The sequence below is a fragment of the Neodiprion lecontei genome, chromosome 5 (assembly GCF_021901455.1).
Source record: "Neodiprion lecontei isolate iyNeoLeco1 chromosome 5, iyNeoLeco1.1, whole genome shotgun sequence".
Taxonomy (NCBI): Eukaryota; Metazoa; Arthropoda; class Insecta; order Hymenoptera; family Diprionidae; genus Neodiprion; species Neodiprion lecontei.
The window spans coordinates 11,121,070-11,143,076 of record NC_060264.1 but is presented as its reverse complement, the minus strand read 5'-3'; the positions used below and the strand labels follow the sequence as shown (position 1 = coordinate 11,143,076).

The 22,007-nt window shown below is 37.2% G+C and overlaps 1 protein-coding gene across 4 annotated transcripts in view; it reads right to left on the bottom strand.

Annotated features, from left to right (window-relative positions):
• Nucleotides 1–313: 313 nt before the first annotated feature.
• LOC107223306 (protein rhomboid) overlaps nucleotides 314–22,007 on the bottom strand; it is a 125,540-nt gene continuing 103,846 nt past the window's right edge. For all 4 annotated transcript variants that reach the window (XM_046740149.1, XM_046740150.1, XM_046740147.1 and 1 more), the window contains 3 exons: nucleotides 18,086–18,256; nucleotides 15,254–15,409; nucleotides 314–1,248 (listed from right to left, as the gene is read on the bottom strand). In XM_046740149.1, coding sequence (XP_046596105.1) covers nucleotides 928–1,248; nucleotides 15,254–15,409; nucleotides 18,086–18,256 — 648 coding nt within the window. In that variant the 3' untranslated portion in view covers nucleotides 314–927. The remainder of the gene's footprint in view (nucleotides 1,249–15,253; nucleotides 15,410–18,085; nucleotides 18,257–22,007) is intronic.

The following is a 22,007-nucleotide window of genomic DNA, read 5'->3' as shown; positions in this document are numbered from 1 at the left end:
GCCAACAAATATTTGGAAACCAAAGAAATCTGTAGTAATCTGTAAAATCGATAGACCATTCTGAAATCTACAAGCTGGACAAAGTTCTGTGGAATTGTCTGAAATCCGTAGATGGTCATATAAATAATTCATGGATTGATTCCCCTTACTGGTTATCGTGAATGGTCGTCAACGCGATTCATAACAATCGCAACAACCGTAATTGTAACGAGAGCTTGGCACATTGATTCGAAAGTACGAATTATTCTAGACAATACCTGGGTTGATTAATTTTCACGGTAGTACTGGAGTCGCGTTAATCAAAATACATACATACGTGTAATTATATTTATTATTAAAAAAGTTGAATTCTACACTTCTTATATAACTGTCGCATACGCGGTACTCGCGGGCAGTTGGTAATCCCGTTTAATGAAACGCGCTTTCTGCGAGCGTGGGGCAGTGTATTCGTCGAGCTTCACTATGTATAATATAAGCATATAATATAGTGAAACTCGTCAGCGGCGTTGAAATTGAAAATGAAAGAATTAAAACCTAGTTGTTTTATACATTACACATACACCATCAGATTTTAATTAAAATTATTAAACCCAAGTCCGCGGCGAAGTATCTATGGTGTCATGTGCGGAAAGCATATAGATAAGTATATATAACGGGTATATTGCGATTTAGGGAGGGTTTATAACGTAGAGTCCTTTAAAACCAGTGCTCAATGTACCTCGAGTCCGACACAAAGTACAAACAACGCATCTGCCGTTGGTAAATTCGTTTCAATTGTCGAAATTCCCTACTTCCGCTAATTGTTTCAGGTGGATATTCGTATCCACGAAGCTCCATGCTTCATTCGTAGACCACCTCTGCAGCCTCCTTGATCTTGACGATGAGAAAGGACCGCTTGCAGAACCTTACGAATAGCTCGGTTTTTTGTCAGGAGGCCCTCCGCTGCTGGGGAAGAGCGATCAGGTAGATATTGCCAAGGATCGCCCCGAAGATCAAGAGCAGCACACCGAGTCCCGCCAAGAAACGGACGAATCGGACGAACTTCCGGCCCCGCGAATCCTTCTTGCTCTGACGCGGGAAGAGCGCCAGGCCCAGCAGAGGGCCGGCTATGGCCCCCGCGACATGGGCCGCCCAGCCCACTCTCCCACAGCCTAGCAGTGCTGGGACCGGAAGTGAGACTACGTCAGCACCCGCCATCAGAAGAATGGCCCCCAGCCGCCAGTTGGGGTACGGCAGCTCCCCGTGGCACTGGATCAGAAAAATTTCCCACGTTATAAAAGAAGTGAGTTGAACACCAGTAATGGGGTCTTTGCACTTGAAAGAAAAATTCATTTTTATAACGAGACAGTCTAAGGAAATTGAACACCCAAGTGCGCATGCGCCAAGTTTATCGAGATCCGTTAGCTCTGTCTGGTTGGGCCCTGGTGCAAATTGTCAATGCGCGAAGTGTTTCGAGACTATGTTGACTTTTATGCATCCCAATGATTTCTTAACTCAAAGTAACCTCGCGACACCTGTGAATTTTGATAGATCACGTCTGGTCGCAACCGAGTTGGTTAGACTGATCAACGGACGTCAAATTTGGCGTGAAGTAGTAGTTCAATCTACCAGTGGAATCAATTGATTTGGCGAATGCGTGTTTGAGTATTTAGTTCCCAGAAACGAAATAGTAAAATAATAGAAATATAAAGTAATTGGGTCGTATTTTATCTTTTTGAAATTGTTTTTCGTAGAATTTTGCAGAAAAATATGAATTTGAATGATTCATTATACGAACGAATATCTACAAGAAACTGTGAAATTTTATTCTGGTGCCACTGCTAGATGTCGCACCTTTCTCACATGGAAAACCTACTCAAGCCATGTTAGGTACCAGCAGATAGTATCTGTACACTCAAAAACTTTTCTGGACATTTTAGTATGGTCTTGGTGAATTTAGAGAATATGTCGTATCATTTTAAACTCAATTTGCCTGAGTAGGCGAATTTCACTAAAGAAAATATGAGTTCTTCCTTTACACCAGAAAATTGATGATATTCTACCAAAATCCGTATCGATTTCAACGATTAGAGAAACACAAAGTAACCGGGTTGTATTTTTTCTTTTTCAAAATTGTTCATAAAGTGATGTCTATGTTCAATTATAACTTCACAGGATTGCTATCTGTAAAAGGCAGGCGATACGTTTAATGCAATAGACAAACCTTATAAATACGTACAAAGAAATTCTCGAGTTATCTTTTTGCTATACTACTTTCGATTACCGTTTTCGATACTCTTTTTAATGCAGGTGGTTACAAACCACATATCTCTTTTTGAACAGCGTTTTCAACTCTTTCAACTCCGCCCTTCGGATGCGTAACAATATAATGAATTTTCACTTGAAATTAAATAAATGTACAACAGTTGAAGGCTGTAACTATATTAGTTTTAGCTACCTTTGAATAGTAAATTATAACGAAGAAGATTTATCTTGACCTTGGAGATTTGTTGATTAAAGTTATTCTTGGATATGAAGGTCACAACTCAAAACACTTTTTATCGTGTTAACGTTTCGACCCTGGTGGGGGCCCTCCTCAGAACAATTTTATTTAAATATCTCATATGCGATAACACTTCCAATTACATAAATGCGTGTTGATAATTGAAGAATAAATAGAACAAAAAGGCAAAAACAAACCAACTATAATTATGAATTCGTGGGAGTTACGTGTCGCTAACGCAGTGTGTTTCGTTTTTTGTCGTTTTTGCCTTTTTGTTCTATTTATTCTTCAATTATCAACACGCATTTATGTAATTGGAAGTGTTATCGCATATGAGATATTTAAATAAAATTGTTCTGAGGAGGGCCCCCACCAGGGTCGAAACGTTAACACGATAAAAAGTGTTTTGAGTTGTGACCTTCATATCCAAGAATAACTTTAATCAGTAAATTATAACTATGTGTTTCGGCGATGTAGCGGAGTAACAATTCAAGTCAAAGCATTATCTCGCGTTCATTACAGTTTCATGTCAATTGCTATCTTGAGTGGTCCTCATATATGTACGCACACTCTCGTGCAGTCTTGACCTGCCCATCTCTAGGCTCAAATCCTACCGCTTGCCCGTGTCACGCCTCGAAACAGACCAGTTGTGTATTTTATGTATTATCTACTGTGTGAATGTGTTCTATGTATATCATCTATGTATTCTCTCGGCTTTGTGAAATCTCAGTTGTGTTTCTGATCTCTAGCGATATCGTTCGTATCGTGTGCGCAAATAAAATTTATCTCTTGTTCATTAATCATCATCCCGATTCACTCACTCCTGTCCCCTATCACTAATTCGTAGATCCCACGTCAATGATTCAGTGTATATATCGCTATCTCTCTAAACGCTATGAGTATTTTTTGTAAACGGTAGTACGTACAGCCGACAGGATAAAAATTGACTTTACGGATAATGTCGCGTTGCAAACAGGATTTAATGATTTAAAAGTCAACGTATTATTCCCCTCGAAAATCGGTTATTACAAAACAATCCTTGATTTTTCAATAATGTTATTTATGTAATTCTGAATATTTCAAAATTTGTCCTGTGAGAAACATAAACCGACAATAATCAATGTTCAACATTTCAACAATTGGGAAGAGAAATATGGTGTGATAAGTACGTCAACTTTATGCAGAAGGTAGAATAAATTTCTTTCAGCCTATTTTCGTTACATTTCCAAAAGGTTGTATTACTGAAAGACAATGTTAACACCTTATTAAATTTGAAATAAATTCACAAGACTTTTATGCTTCGTTCCAGTTAATTTGCAACGAACTTCATGATAGATTTATTTACATTATTCGTTTTTATATTCATTCAAGCACTTACTTAATTTTTTTCAATTATAACTCGATTACCGCTTCGAAATTTTGAGAAAAAGTCAGAAAATAGGTTCGCCCTTCCACATATCTTCAACGTGCTCTCTCATCTCAAGTAAAGAGAAAAGTGTTTCAGGATTTTTTCGGGTGTTTTCAAAATTTGTGACACTGAATTTTTTCAATTTGTATATTAAAAAGTGCGTAACAAATCAAAAAAAATTCTTCGTAGGAACATTCTTCAAACGATTGAAACCAAAAATGAAGTAGTTCAAAATTTTTCGAACATATTTGCAGCTTAAAGTTGACTATTTAAAAAACTTTGCAAAATTAAATTGTGCATCTTAGAGACGCTACTATCACCTTTAAAAGATTTGATACATTCAGCTAAATACAAACGATACACGTTCATGTATTTGGTGATATATACTTTTCCGGTGTATAATTTTATCGTATGTGCATATTTCTTGTGCGCGGTTGTCTCGACTTTTCAATTTCACAATGACGACGGTATGTTACCAACGTTTTGTACGCGATAGTCGTTGGTTGTCGAGAATTTCTTTTACCGGCGTGGTCAGTTCCTTGGTTGATAATACGTGAAATTGCTAATACCCCCAAACCCGCCCAGACACACCGAACTATTACGGAGAATAATCGAGGGCTGTGAATCTTTAGGTGTATATCTCGAGCCAACGCTTTATGGAATACCTTCTATGGAAACTCGAATTCAAAAGATGAATAAATTTCTTCGCTCACACCGTAACACTGAAAAATTCAAAAAAATATGTTTTCTGTTTTGCTTCGAACTCTCAATGTGACTTAATTTTTCTATCATATTCGTGCGCTTGGGTAAATAGAAGAGAATAAAAATTCCCCGCCAGGATTCGTTTGCCCATTTTCAACTGGCCATGGCTTTTCTTGGATTTTTAACAATATACTTTTGAAAATAACTACGAAGGAGAGATGAGTTTAGTTTAGTGAATTTTCATTTGATAAATTTGAAATTTAATACCTCAGTACCCTTTCGCAACTCTTACAGAACTAGAATACAATTTCTGTCAACTTACAGAAAATAAAAGCAACAAAAGCAAACTGTTTCTTCTAAGGATCAATTATTGACAGAAAGATTTTCGTTTCCAGTCGGTAAGTGATTGGAAGAACACTCAGGATTGAACATTCGACAGAGAAAGAAATTTTCTGGGAGATTAATAACTGTGAATGGCGTTGTGAAGAAATAATCGAAATTGGGAAAACTATACATTCACAGAGCAAATTGCATATAATTCAACCCCCCTACAATTTTTAAAGGCCGTAAAAGTATCGGTAAAATTATCTAAAAATAATAGGGTATACATAATCTATGCTGTTGGAAAATATTGGTTAGTCAGAAATTTTTTGTGACGGAGTCAAAAACGTCTGCTCAGTAATTCGAGTTTAATTCATCAAAGATAGCTTTGATACATTTTTAAATTACGAAAACGGGAATTGGTACTCGTGTAATTCCGTAATAACCAGTAATCTTATCAGCAAACTGAAATAGCAAGACCCCATGTAAAGTGAGAGAAAACCAAAACATGGTCAGTGTACCGTATACTATATTTCATGGCAGGGCTGGGAAGACTAAAAGAAATTAGTTTTTTCCGAACTAACAGCATGAGCACTCCAAAAATACAAAACTTTGGTGCGTATTGTAACATACGAAAAAAATTATGCAGCGGAGTTGCCTCGAACTAATTTTCGTTCAACTTGTTCCAGAATAGTGCAGCTCAAAAATATTTTATTCTCTGTCAACATTTTCAAAACTTCGGGTAATTGGATAAATGATAGAATTTCACTTTCATTTGAAATATATAACGAATATTCTCAGGTCTTTTACGCGGGATGTTGTTACGTGATCTTCCTGTTTGTTTTATTTCTACTTTGATTAAATTACATGTTAATTCATTGTCAGCAAAGAATCTTATAACATGAAACATTCTGACAAGAAATTCTTGCCATTTTTTTCGTTTCCTTTGACATAAGATTCTGCTCTTTCTTGTCGATAGTTTGTCCTTTTTGAAGTCATATCTCCAACTCCTTCAATTTGGAACAATTTTGGTTGTGTAGTGCACTTGATTCGTGACTTGAAACCTTAGGATTCAGCTTCCACCAAGTATTAACCCTTCCAGTCATGCATTTTTCATCTGCACCGATTTCGATGAAAATTGGTACTCAGGGGTTTTCGGGGTCGCTGATTACGAATCCGGCATTAGATTTTCAAAATTCAAAATGGCGGATCCAATATGGCGGACGTGAAATTCCAAATACTTATTAATTCGTCTAAAACTTTGTACTCAGGGGTTTTCGGGGTCTCTGATTACGAATCTGGCATTCGATTTTCAAAATTCAAAATGGCGGATCCAATATGGCGGACGTGAAATTCCAAATATTTATTAATTCTTCTAAAACTTTTTACTCAGGAGTTTTCGGGGCCTCTGATTACGAATCTGGCATTCGATTTTCAAAATTCAAAATGGCGGAACCGATATGGTGGACGTCAAGTTTTATATCTTATATCTTTCTGCTCAATATTTTGGCCTGAATTTAGTCATTTAGGACTTTTGGAATGGCTGATCACGAATCTGAAATCATAACTTCATAATTTCTAAATCCAAGATGGCAAATGCCATCTTATCTTTCTTTGTCTATATTTGTGTCTCTCTCTTAGCCCTACCCCGAACTAACGACGAGGACGTGGAGAGCATCTAGTTCCACTTTTTTTTTCCGTTTTCTTGTTTTTTTCCTGTTTTTTTTTGTGTTTGTGTTTTTTCTATTGTTTTTTATGTTGTTTTATTGTTTTTTTCTTCTACTTGGTTTTTTCAATATCCCTATTATGACGCATGCACGCACATATATATATCAATGATAATGATAAGGAACCACGGATTTTAACTATCTCAAATTTCATCTCAAATTAACTGAAATGTTTATTTCTAATGTATATTTGAACGAATATTCCTGATAAAGTAAGATTTTACGTGATTGAAATTTTTATTGTCACATTGCCCAATTGGATCGACTATAGCGGATCCAACATTTTGAATTTTCAGAATCTGACCTCATATTGGTGATCAGCGACTCAAAAAACCCCTAGATACGTATTTTTAGAGGCCTTGGTTCAATACTAGTGCTCTGAGGTGATTTTCTGAAAGGTGGGACCGTAGCGGTCCCACTATGACTGAAAGGGTTAAATCCATCGGATGAATAAAACTTGGATCCGTTCGGTGTGTTTACCTTCTCAAACAAACGACAACAAAAGCAAAATGATGATGCTTTCGAAGAAGAATAAGCCATCCAAGTACGTCAAACTTTTTAGCCGTTAATCAATGTGCGGTAACACCATTTCCAGGTAAGCCGCCTTGTCTTTTCTTTTGATGTTAAAGACCACGACTCTGAACGTGTTACTGTTGACGCTTCGGCAAAGTTAGTATTGATGTGCTGAACAACTTTCTGACCGTGCTAAATGAGTAACAATCACATATTTTCATCTATATGCTCAGACCATTTTCCGATATCATCTAAGTTTCGGTATTAGGTAGCAGACAGTACCGATGCTGCATCAGTCTCTGTCTCTAAGATTTCGAAATCCATGTCTATACATGCAGATACAGACTCTGACTGAGTAGACGTTGTTGGGACCTGATCTTCAGAAACGATGTCAATATTCGTAACAGGTACCGTATCAACAGTACCAAGTTGTTGTATTTGTTCAGCGTCTTCTGGGTTTGAAGCAGTAGTTGCCTCTGATGAATTTAAGCGTAAACCTGGAATGCGACGTCTCAGGAACAGGACCTTTCACATATTTAAGTATAGTCTCCTAATTATTCTAATATTTACTTCCCTGGCTCTTCTTTTATACGGTGAAAAGCCCCGCTTTCTTTTGCCCTTTTCATTTTCGACGCTAAAACAAAACAATATATATAACACTATCTACCGTCTTCGGCTATCTTCGATCTACGTCGGTTGTCATCGTGTCTATTGGTCGTCGGCTACCTCCTGGTCCCGTTGGTTGTCGTTATATTTCTCTTGTGTCAACGTCAGCTGGCGATTGTGTGTGCTTTTTCATTTAAAAAATAGATGTATAATCGTGACTAAAAGTTGGATTATAATATTCACTAATAAAATATACCATACATTGAAGTGCCACTATATCCTAATCTAATTAGTACAGGTCCAAAGATTTTGGTTATTACTTATAAAACTGATCTTACAGTGTAAAGTAAATAGTTCTAACTAGCAGGTAAACAAAAATAAAAATTGTAATACTCAGATGGTTGTATGTATACCACTCTATTCTTAATATGAAAGAATTAATTCTCGCTGAATATTCGTCGTGCACAATCCGAGCACAAGATAAAACAGGGGAAATGACAGCAAGGCAACCGGTTATTACACACTGGTTGACAGTCGCTAAAGCGGGCAAGATGACTACACTCACTTAAAGAAAGGGGATTTCCCGGTTCCGTCACAGATATAATAACAAAAAGTTCCGTGCTCATTTCAATCTGTCCGAAATGAAGGGGCGGCAAAAATATAAAAAGAAATGGTTCAAATTTTTATTTCAGCTTACAAGATATTATTATTACTTATTGTGAAATTTTGTCGCCCCCAAAAAGTACCACCCGGGCTGGGCCGCCTCCACACGCCACGCCTCTATTAATTTCGTTCAGTTTTCATAAAATATACGAGATAAAATACGTTACTATACACAAACGTGTGAAATACGAACTCTAAAATACATACGGGCAAGTCCACCAATCGATTTTTTGACGTCCCGTTCATGGGTTGATAATTGGTGGACTTGCTCATATATTGAAAACGTTTACTGGATTGCCCGCTTGTTCAGGTTCTCATAGCGTGCCATGATTCCTAAATTAATTGCATACCTCTGCCAGTTCTGCATGTAACATATTTTTTTACACGTTGTCAGTTATGACGGTGCCAAGTGAACATACCCATGTCTACCTTTCATTATATACGTGGCGCAGACTCGGCTGAAGCGAATAATAGATTCAATTGGTAATTCTAGCCAATCATATTATTTCACCGTATAGGGAGGAGTCTGCAGAACTGCAATTCCATCCGCAATCTCGCCATCGTTGAGCGATGCATTTGCGATAAAGTCATGGAAATATGAATAAGTTCAACGTATTTCAATTGCTAATCAGAATTTGTTCCCCTCGCATGTTTTAATGATATTTCAGAATTAATTACACATCAGAATTATTGATTAATTTTTTTTTTTTTCTCATTTCTATCCACTTTCTATAGAAAATTTCGTAATTAGCGCGCAACAAGCGATGTGAAAGGTTTATCTCGAGCAAAAGGGTCGGCAGGAGGAATTAATGTTGAGGGTGAAATTTCTTCAGGTTATTATAACGTGGAACAAATGTCAACCCATTAGCTGGGTTGTGGATTGTTTACCCTCATTTTCAACAAACTTTTATAATTTTTATAAACGCGAAAAACCAGGGGTGTAACGCGGTCTCGAATCTGATACATACACAGCTTAGGTTTTTTCTTGAACTCAGTCCTGCGACCTGGCTGAGGTCTCAACGGCGAGATTATACTGAAATAAACTAATTGTGAGTAGAATAACTTATTTATAAATGAAAGATAAGTTATTCAGCTAGGAACTGTGCGAGGATAACAAATTATTTTACATCCACCCACATGGGTGCGTGGGTACAATGAGCAGAGTGTGTGACATAAAAGTCAGAAAAATGTCTCTCCCCTTGAAGCAAGTTAACGGCCGAGCTGGGACACCGAACTCTGAGTTGGTGATTAATTATTCGCTGCAACAGCAGCAGTGGCGGCGTCGGTAAGAGTTGCCAGCTACTCCAAAAAAGGAGCAAAATAAAGGCGAGTGAAAATAAAAAGGGAAGAAAAAAACTACGAAAATAAATTAAAAGTAGGGTGTAAAAAACAAGAAATTGCCGCACAAACACTTTTTTGCATTTGTCAACGTTTTTTAACGCCAACTTTTGCGTATTATACCTCAACAAAAGATATACGTGACAGCTGGATGCCTGCAAAATACCTTCCGTCGAGGGTTGAACATCAAAGTGGTTAGTTGGTTAAAAATAGATACATGTCTTTTATTTTATTACGAGATAGTTGCATACTCAGCATTTATCGAATTATTATGTTCGGTAACTACAATCTATTTAAAAATGCAATTATGATACAATGTTTTGTTACGAGTGCGGAAAGTGGGTGATTTTCAATGGCTGTGAAGCTTACGGCGCGAGCTGCAAAAGTGAGTACTGCGTTCACACGAATGCAAGAGGAAAGCTGACGGCAGTAGCTCAAGGCGAGTGCTGCAATCGTACGAGTACCTACTAGTGTGAACGCAGCATGAGTTACGATAAGAGCTGTAATCACGCGAGTAAACTATCACTCATCCGCACGTGTGTTACACGCTATTTTATCAAAACTCGCGAAGAAAAATTTGAATTAGAATGCAACGAAGGCGCTTTACACCGTGTGAAATTTCCGTTAAGTCACTTACGCTCGATTATACAATGCATGAAATTGAATTATTCCAAAGTGCGCATGCGTCAAAGAAAGCTGTAGTGTGAAAAACAGCAATTCAGTTGCACGCGTGCGCCAACAGCGTTTTGCCGCACTGATCGGAAATAGGGCAGTTTAAGCACGCTCTACAAACTTCGAAAATTAAAGTTTATTGGAAGTATACACGTATAAACGAAACCTTACAATATATCAGTACTTCTTTGAAATTGCGTAAAATAGATTAAAATTTATGGTAACACAGTTTTACGAATTTGGTACATTAGTTATGTCAAAAATCTGTCTGAGCCGCTTTAGAATATCGCTTTCTGGATAAAATCAGACATAGCAAAGGGAAATCGAACGAATCTGGTATCTTTTGTACCAGTTTCCAACGATCTTAAATGATCGATCGATATATGAGCTCCAGTTTATAATTTCAATATGTATAATTTTTGCATTTCTAAAGAAATTTTTGCAGCTGATGTAGATAATAATTAGATAAATATTCAAGACCTAACTACACCGTAATAAATATATAAAAAAGTATTGATTTTTTAACAATTGAGCTGCCAAAAAAAAAAAAAAATGCGACAATCTATGTTTCATAACACTGTAGGTCACCGCTGAGTAATTAGTAAAATACTCCAATGTGAACTGTCAATTCAAAGGCGAACGTTGTTATCGTAAACTAAAATGGGATTTTATGATGACGTGATAAAATTGTAGGATTACTTTATATACATGTCTGAATTTGAGTTATTTTTAGTTACTTCTTACTGATATTACACATGCATACATACAGAGTGAATTGCGAATCACTGAATGGCTTAATGCACGTGCGCTAAAATTCGAGAGCAGGGCAGTTATTTTGTCAAGGTAGCCAACATTTTCAAGGTACAGCCTGTGATCGGAATTTAGAAATATTGGTCACCCTGAAAAAACAACTGTTCTTGCTCTCGAATTTTAGAGCATGCACATTAACCCATTTAGTCTTTAGCAATTCATGCTATATATGATTCAGTGAATATGAATTTTAAATTGCTCGCGTTCTCGCCGTGCGAGAAGAGAGAATAATACATAAATAATATAATTGAAAAGAGTGTCGCGAGCTCCGGCCTGTGAGAATAATTATTTCCGGCTTACACGTGGGTACTGTGTAGAGAGCTTACAAAAGTCCCCAACAAGTGGTTATTTAATGCCGAAAAAAATGACCCCCAAGATTTCGGTATCCGCAAAAGTGAACTTTAGTAAGCTATGACTTCAGGACGATCATTCTGAGGACCATGTTTTCCTGGAGTTTTTTGTTTATGCTTAATTTCTCAGATTCATTTTTCAATTTTAGCATTGGTATTAAAAGAAAACTAGGAAAAAAATCACCCATGTGTTTCTACTAGATAATCAAACAATGAACAAAGTCTTGCAAAACTTTCCCCTTATACTAACTATTCTGAAACTACAGTTTCCTAAAGTTCAATTTTGCAGATGCAATAATATTGCAAAACTTTAACCTTATACTAACTGTTCTGAAACTACAGTTTGCTGAAGTTTCATTTTGCAGATGGAATAATCTTGAAGGTCACCTGAAAAAAAATGTTTGCCGTAGTTAATTGTCGATATAACAATACATGTGCTTTTACGCTTTTTATGGCTGCAAAAATCGATCGCTTTGTTTCCTGCAAATAAGGTATGAGTATTCTGGAACAAAAGTTTTAAATACGTTGCTGATGGTAAGTGGAATTTAATAAAACATCTGTCAAGTATCCAAACAAAATAACAATAACAAAAGTTATCATAAATATCAGCTTATGGAGGAATCATACACCCATCTTGTTGGATTTTTGAATATTTTAAGGACTTACCGTAAATGTATACAAAATTGTTTAATTTTAATGGAAGTCAATTTATTTTTCTCGTATATGTATATTTATTGTTCTCGTCATCTTGATTGACACGAATCTTTGATTCAATTCACGTTTTGCAGTTAATAATCAGGTCAATTGAAGAAAAACTCTGTTACGAATATTTTGAATATGAATTTCACCGTAGCTTTCATTTTGAATGTTATTGCAATTACCGTATTTTCACGATTTTCCTGTTACCCTCGCGCTCGCCCTACTGCGTTCTTGCTTGGTATTGTCTTTGGATTTCTGAGGCACCCAGCTTCCATGACCTCAGCATGTTGCAGCCTTTTTTATATGCTTACTGCTAGCTATACATGTATAGCTATCTGCTAGCTGCCCACCCCGTCCATTATGGTTACATTTCCTGGTATTTGCAATTACTTCTGCTGCTTATCGCGCTGCCAGTTAAATTGTAATCTATTTTTTTCAATACACATATGAAATAGATCCTTTTTGTCACTGTGAAATGAATGGGGAACTGCTCATTTCGAGCACGGACTGCATTACCTCCCTAGGGAGATAATGTACAATGAACTACAACTGAATGATATTGTTTATCAATCATTGTTCTTGTGATTTAATATATAAAAGAAGAAAGTCTAAATGATTCATCGACGCCCAGACCGACCCCTAGACCTAGGATCGTGAAATTCGGTGAGCATCTTTTTTTCGTCACGTGGGCAAGTACTAAAACGGGATTTTTTGATATTCCACTTCCAAGGGGATGAAAAGGGGTGAAACGCGTTTTTCGCGGATTTCTCGACATCTCTTCAGCTCATTGATATACCGATTTCGTTTTTGCTTATAACGGTTACTCATTTGAATATCTGAAAAAGTTTTCGAGCATTTTTTGAAATTGAACTACTAAGGGGCAGAAAATGGGTGAAATCTGTTTTTGCGGACGAGCCTCCAATATATTGACCAAAGTGTGGAGCAGCCCCTAGTTAATTTATATAAGTGAAATCAAATATGGAATGTAATTATTTTATTTTGCCTCACATGCTCGAAAAAGAGCCTGTACATACACTTGAGCAATGACTACCTCGGTAAAAATGACCCATTTCCCTCTCTTTGTTGCGCAATGTACTGTTCCACCACCAAAGATGCGGTCTGCTGCTTAACGAGTCTTACGTTCATTCTGGCTGCTTTAAGAAAAGGCATCACAGGGTGGCTCTTGTAGCTGCTGCTCTGATGGGGCTCTTGAATTCGTTCAACGGGGAGCAATGCGTGTTCTTCGGCCCTTTCAGCCACCATGTACTTCTGCATCTCAACCCTCGACTGCTGTCTGTGGCTAACTCTCTGTCGAAGATTTGCTTCAGCTTCTCAATTTGAGATTTCATGCTTTTTACAGCCACCTTGCTTGCTCGCCTACCATGTGGACTCAGATCAATGCAAACTCAGCTCGCATGGTAGCGCTGGAAAAGCAGATCCGTGAACTTCAGTCGGATATTTCTGAGCTACGACAACTGCAGCGATCACAACAAGCCCAGCTGGTAGCACTGCTGGAGTCCATGGACTGTGCTGGTAAGGTTTAAGTCATCTTCTCTGGTATCGCCTGTCATCCAGATCACGAGATCTCGGTGGTTCTGAACTAGGCTGCGTTGGCTTTGGGCTAAGATCTGGTTGATATAGGCCTCGTGGACTCTCGTATCTTGGTCTCGCAGAAAAACACCAAACTCAGTTCTCGAGTCATTTTGACCCGTCTTCCTGTAGCTAACAATAAGTGTGAACGTAGCTATCTAATCTCGACAAATCTCACTCCACCTCCAGCGGGTAATATTTTAATCAATGATCCTAATGAGGCTTTACCTCAGGAGTGACACGAGATGTTTTTTGTTACAAACGCAGCAGCAAAGACTGCTGGTATTTGATACGTGTTGTACAGTAGCAACGGGATTCTCGTCAGGAAGGCTCAAGTTTCACGGAAGAAACAGATTCGCACGTCTGCAGACCTCAACCATCTGCTTCCGGACTGACGCCGTCTGCAGCTTCGCTCCTGTTGAGGGCTCAGCCAGCTTGATTTTCTTAATTTTCCTCGTTTCTTACTGTTAATTTTATTTTCCGGTTTCTGTTGTGAGTTTTTGTTTGATTTATGACCACTTACTGCATTATTCAATTTTCTGCTCTGATCTTTGTACCTTAGTTGCTGTGTACACGCTTGCTTTTTTCTTATTATTATTTGATATCAGTTACTCTATTCTTTCTCTCTTTCTTTATGCTCAAGTATTGTCATGGAAATAACATTAAACATCCATCTATCTCTCTTTCTCCCCAAGCACGACAATTCAAGTTATATGAAAATACAAACGTCGGGTAGGTATATGGAATACAGATGTATAGAATTCAATCGCCTAAAAGCATTCTGAATGTGAGTGAAATCGTTGGGCAGTGTATCTCAAGGGCGGTAAGTTAAAAATTTGAAGCTTTCTCAAAACGCAGAAGCAATTAGCTGAAATTGCAAATGATTTCATGTTTGTCCTGTTAGCTCAAGCGTTCAAACGTGGGTAAATTTCGAAGTCATTTCATACGGTTCGAACCGCAAAGCTTTATCAAAATATCCTGTAAACACAATCTGTGTATTCCAATAAACACGTTCAGAAATTTGTCCATTTGCGATAGCTTCAAATAAGTTAATTTTTGTGTACCAGAATCATTTATTTTTCTTAATTCATTTATTTAATCAAATTAAATTAGACTTACGATAAAATCAATTTTCAACCCTGATTGTTCCAGAAAATGAAATTTGTAACACAGGTATATTGCGTAGTGACTCTGTTCCAAGGCGAATAGACAGAGTGATTGCAGTTCTTCTTGTCAATTAAGTCATCATGGGCTGCTGACTTTTGTTACGGGCTGAATTTGGCGAAACGAAAAAAGGGAGCCACGAATGATCGGAAAATAGACAACTACCTGTCATTTCAGGATACTTTTTGGACGGGATAATAGAACTTACCAAGTACAAGTGAGCGAGGTGACTCGTTAGAAGAGCGTAAACTCCAGCCGATGCTCCAACCAGATAGAGAGTTGGTTGAAGAAGCGATGCTCCAAGCGCTCCGCAAATGCCTCCGCCCAGGTACACGGCCGCCACCCCAAGCCACCCTTGTTCTACCTGGGAACACGGATTTTATCAAAATTTTCACTGCTTTCCACCCCTTGATCTTGTAAAATATTACTCTGCTGAAAATTAAGGGAACCAAGGCCGGAGGATGTCGAGTTGCGGCGTTTTCTTTACGAAGTCGTGGCAAATAGAGATTGGCATAAAAGCAAGATCCCTTCATAATGAGATAATATGCAAAGTAAATTACGGTTGGTCTAGTTTTTTTTTTTTTTTTGTGAATAGATCATTTTGTTCTCAAATCGATTTTCTAGAAATCGCGATTTTCACGGTTTCGTTACTCAGTTGGTGGAAATATATGGTATATAAAAACCTCAAAGTGTTGAGGTAAACCATAAACCTGTACTCTATTGGGAATACAGTTATTGTTGTAAAAAAATTCATTTCAGTAATGTAAATAGTAATGAAGAACTCGTTTGGGAATTAAATGAGCGATTATTCATTACAATTAGACAAACTAGAAGCTCTTGGAGTTAAAAAAAAAACTGTTAATCGACATTTCTGATATAGTGAAGAAAATTCTTGTTTCTTGGATAATTACTTGAGCATAAATTTGAAAAATCGATTATCGCATTCACGTGAAATAATCGAAAGAGGGCTGCAGTATGGAAATATTTGTCCACTCATATATCTCAAATCAACTAATTTAGAATCACTCCAAATTTAAAAAATTTGTACTCTTTTCTTAATATTTTGTTACGGTAACGTTACTTTGCAACTTCTATCTCGTCAAATGAGTTCACAAACTTGACTGAAAATTATTTTGTATACGCATTATACGCGTGTTCAAGTTAGTGGAGCCGTCGCTAATTGATTAATACGCAGTGCATAGCTGTCTCAACTACTACATTAAACAGATCTTCATATCTTACTTGGTTCTCCTTAATTATCCCAAACATCCTTCGTACGATTATAAATTAAGGAAGACTCAAACAAAGTTAATTCTATTTTTGATTTTACACTAAACATTTAGCCGTTGCAGCGTTGCATATTCATAATATTTTGCACTTTCCATCCAATGCTAAATGCAAAAAGGGAATTGGATTCGACGCTTTCGTGAAAAGGAACAATATGAGATTTCGCCCAGAATCATTTTTTAACTCCACATTGGATGATCCATACAGATTGAAATTAATTAAAGATTTAAAGTTTGATTGCAGCTCCACGTATCATTATTCGGATTATTCCCGGTGGCCCGAGTTGTTCTCGAGAAATGTGTTTGCGGTACCGATGCACTCTGAATTGATCCCTCACAATCAGTCGCGCGATAATCTGATCCCGAGATTGAGTTCTATTCAACCTAACGTTACGACTCAATATCGCAAAGTCTCTTCGAGCAAACTTGCCTCAATCAGGCTCAATTTCTGAAGTTCGATTTGCGATGTTACAAATGACTCTTCATGTAAGAACTTTCTAAAATTTGAAAAAGTATTCGCTTTCTTGTCAATTCCGACCGCCGCGCTGTTCAACACACAATCATTCGAAATGGTTGATTTTTTTTTTTTGCATCCCCTATTGTGAGAACCGAAAACGCTGAATTTTTATTCTGTCACTTGGTAGCCGAAGACCAAAAAACGCATTGTTATCGACATTGGTGCGCTGCTATCGTTCAGATTGGTTAAAAACTCGATCACAGAGGTCCACCCTCCTTGAACAGAGACCGGAAGTTCCAGATCGATTTTCTTTGAAGCCGTACATTGGCAACGTGGGGGCCGGAAAATCATCGCATTTCACGTCATTTGAGTGGTACGCGTTTGACAAATTGTTTCAATGAGAATGCAAAGAAAAACGTTTTTCCAACTCACCGAATATGAAAGCGAAATATATGCTATGTTTATTGGATTAAATGTAGTTTTACCCGGTAGCATTATGATTTGTTGTTCAGATCACTTTTTTAGTAAACTGGATGTCATTTACTTTTTCATATTAACCAAAGTAAAGAAACCCTTCTTTCATATCTGCAAATCACTTATTACTTTCGTTCATATGCAAAGTGTACGTGTTCTATACGATGCAGTAAAAATTGTAATCAAAAGAACTCTGATTACTTATTACTTGTACGATACATAGTTAACGAGCCGGGAAACAGTTACTTCGCGATACTTTTCATCAAGATGAAAAAATTCTGAAAGAAAAATTTCAAGTTTTTGTTGAAAAATAAATATATGGACTGGAAAAAACATAACCGTTTATTGGGAAAAAGTAATACGGAGGAAAAAGTAAATGTTTGTCGATAAAACATTGATAATTGACAATTTGGCTGTTCCAAATTCTCATTGCAACATACGAAATCGATACGCGGCGAATATTTCTAGCTTATAGCCGCTCACCATAATTAAAGCTAGTCAACCTGAAAAGCATACCAAAAACTGAGCGCTTAGTTGAAGCTACCAACGGAATCGCTGCATGAATTTGCACACGAGCAGTTGGGTGATCAGTTTCCTAAGACTATCACAGTGTGCGTTTAGCGTAGCCGTTTTCAACTCGTTAAAGAAAGAGCGGTATAAAAACCCGATAAGAGAGATTCTTAACGCTGAAGTTTAATGGCATATCAAAGAACGAAGGCGAGGAAAAGGAACTGCGAAAAGAAAGGCTCTGTCACTTTTTCCTCGCCTTGTGCCCCCCAACGATTTGAACGACCCGGTAATTCATAGATTGCTTGGTTATTACCTCCAGTGGAACGGCAAGCACCAGCTGTATGGCGACGTTGAGAGACAGATGAAGGGCGTTCGAGTGTAGAAGCATGTAGGAGGCGAACCTCCAGGCTTGAATTCGTTGTTGAGGGTCGTAGACCAGCCATGTTCGCAGGGTGGCTTCCTCGCCCAAACAGTGGACGGATATCTGAAGCGATAGAAAACAAAGCATCGATTACTTGGGGCTGCGGGTGAAAAGCGCCCGTTATATTCGCCGGTGCTGGGGTCGACCGAACGCCTGCATCCGGGTTCGCAATTAGACGAACTGTGCGGCTTCGATCAGTGATAAAAGTGCGCACAGTAACAAAACCATCAGTATTCAAACATACTGAAAATCAAATATATATTGAAACTGACGATCCTCTCGATCCGTGTGCAAAAGTTCGTGCCAAGTTACTGAACAAATAATTTGATGAAAAGTTGTTGAAATTTTCGTTTCAACAACGGATCTAATGGACGATTTACCATCACGCGGGATACTTGAGTTGAATAATGAACGCATTTAAGAGTGGGTGTCACTAAAATTTTTACGAATTTCAAATTGTACAGAAAGATGTTGAGACATCGAATGGTAATAGAAAGGGTTGAATTTCGAAGCTGAAAAATGAGGTTACGCTGGCTCGTATTTTGTGAACAATTTTCATGAAAATTTAAAGAGGTGCAAGGTTTGTGGCAATTAAATAGTTTTTACACGTGTTTGCTGAAATAAGGAATGAAATTAGCTAGCATTATTTGCCCTTTTTTGATTTTTGAAAATGCATTGATTTCAATAATATTTGAGCCCTGCGATAAGCTTCCACAGAATTAAGCCCTCCGTGATGAACTCATCTTAATAACCAACCTGAATATTTCCACTTTTTGATGAAACTCCAGGAATAATACAATTTTCATATAAAAACACTGGAAAATATACATTTAATATATAATATATTTTCTGTTATTCTGGTTTATTAGGCTTGAGTCTAGTTTCAATTGCCACGGGGCCTCAAGCTATTCATAAGAGATCTGCTTCGAAAAAAATTAATATATACAGATGAACGATAAACGATCACCCGAATTCCTTACTGAAGTCCTTGAAAAATTACCATTATCGAATAATTTTTCTGGAAGATGGGATTTTTTTTCTTTTTAAACACTCATAATCTAATTAAACAGAAACAAGTAACAAAATGCCTAAACGTGAAGTCGTACGTGTCCTAGATTGTCTTTGACGGTCTGAGAAATCAGTGATTTTTTTAGAAAATGAATGTACGTAGACGAGGACACTATAATATACACCTCTTCTTTCCTTCATACAATCATGGTTTGATGTTTACGATGTGTGCAAAAAAAGCTCCGATTAAATTTTTCAATTTTTAAAAATATCTGTAATTCAGGAGAACATTGAACGACCAGGTTTTAAATGAGTTTACAGTGTTCCTCAATCTGTATAGACCATCCGGAAACTCTGGTGCAACGAGTATTGTGAAAAAGTAATTTGATAATATCAAATGTTTTATAAACTAAAATTTGAAAGCACATACCGGTAGCTGTCGATAAAGGCTATCGATACGAATGAAGTTTCGCCAGAAGGTAGGCAACTGAAGTTACATCTTAGGTACGGATATCCATCTACCGGTGAAACATCATTCGGATAGGGACTCTTCACCGGAAACTCTCGGTCTGTGATGTGATTTATATGAAAGGAGCTATCAGCTCGAGGCAAAAGCGCATCTACTTCAAAACGTTTGCGGGATTCCGAACGAGGTTCTGAGCCTTCGTATTTGTTGGTTTGAGCATTGAAAGTTTAATACCACATACCCGTATACCATCAATAGGTAAAATTTTTATTCCCAATAACTGGATGGTGGCAGCAGTTGGGGAGGATCGGATTTATCGGATCCGTTTTATGGTGGAGGCTGAAGGCAGGAACGGAGGCTAATATAAGCTCACTTGGACAGCAGAGTGAATCAGACTGATGAGTTTTCTGGGGTGAAACTCACTTGGCGTGAGTGACATCCGGTGGCTCTGGCAAATTCAACTTTTGTGGGCGTCATCCGTCACAAAATTCGCTCGAGCTGGCTCTTTCAGCGCTGAAAGATTTCAACCGAGAGCTTTCCGCTCTCTGCCTTACGGAAAATAGCTTCAAGGCAAACAATCGGACCAGCAAAGAACGTTATTTAGTTAAGGTAAATTTGGCCCACATCCCGGGCACGTTTTACAAATTTGTTTAAGGAACCCAGAAACGAATTTCGGTGTGACTTTCCCAAAATTCTTAGGTAATAGCACCATCTTCACCTTGGATTATTAAACAGTGCAAAATGTATATCCATATTCAAATGTAAAAATAAATTATTGCATACTCGATTCTCTTTTTTTTTCTAATTTGATTGCTTCGTGAATAATCACGAAGAAACTGTTGCATCTATTACACTTGACGCAAACAGGAACTGACTTTTTTTTAACTCTTACATCCTTCGGTAAACTAATTTACAAAACTGTACACCCAAAATGAGATTTCCCCGATTTTATTAATTCAATATCACGAGCGAGGAAGGCTGGAATTTCGATAAAAATTTTTTCGTTCTTTCGATGTTTTATAGATAACATTTTAAATCAATTTTTTTTACATCGTACAGCTTTATTGGATTGAAAATTCATCTGAATAATATTGATTGCGTACAAGTGGCATACTTAGATGGTGAATCATCATATTGCAAATTGGATTCCAACTTTTATTCTCTGAGCTTCCAGGAAAGCTGTGGAATCATTTTGAAAAAAATTGAAGAAAAGTGTGACGCAAGGAACTTTTTTCACGAAAATCAATTTTTCAACGTTACTTGAACCTATGTTGTGAAACTCACTGAATGCATTCAATCCAAACGTAAGGAAGTTACTTTTTTTATGAAATTGTGCAGATACTTGAAATCTTGCATCAATTGAAAAGAATTTAAATAATGAGGTCCACTTAAGGATATGTGGGATATACATTCAGCTCAAACATGTGTCGAAACGAAATCATGGCTGAATAAATGTTTAAAAACTATAACCAGTTACAAATTTCAGCAAGTATAATAAAATTTAAAGAAGTCCCTGTGATCTAATTGTAAGAAAAATATTTTTAATCACTCAATTTCAACTATAAACACCATATTTTTACTAGTGTCAGAAAAATCACAATACTTCACGATTTTTTTACAAAAAAAAATCATACAGTTCGTTCGACTTTGATGGACAATAGCTCGATTTATTTATAAATGAATACACTACAAATCATGAGATCGATTTTTCGTTGAGCTTGTCGGTTGATGAAAGGAATCTAATACTTAAAAACGTTATAATTCACAGATGGCAAGCTTGTGATCCAGCAGTAAATAGGTATGTTATCGTTACCCATAAATTTAATTCAGAGTATCTATGAAAAAATTATTCGCATAAAAAATAAGCTATTGTTCATCAGAGTGTGACAAGCCACATGATTTGTTCAGTGAAAACTAATAGAATAATGTTATTTTCTTGAAGTTGTTAACAAAGTCAGTTGTTGGATTTGAAATTCGGCGTATTTAATTTTTTCTGCTGTATTACGAAGGCTTTTTAATCATACGTGGCTATAGATAGCTGTAATGAAACTATCTGAGCCTTTGTTTCATCACATTTTGCGATTCACCGAGGAAGCAATAAGCATCACTTGATTTTGATTTGGAAAATCGGTGGGACTTCTGTATAAAAAATTCTGTGTAAAAAAGGAATAGGAGAACAGGGAAATAAGACCAAACAACAAAAATAGCACTCTGAAAATCTATCCGATAGGGCAACCACCCCATAGGAATCGAGCCGCCAAAGATTGAAAAATGTACGGATCCAGAGGGACGTCTGGATCGGTGGATATCTTGGAGTGGTTTCGCGACTTCTGGATTGCT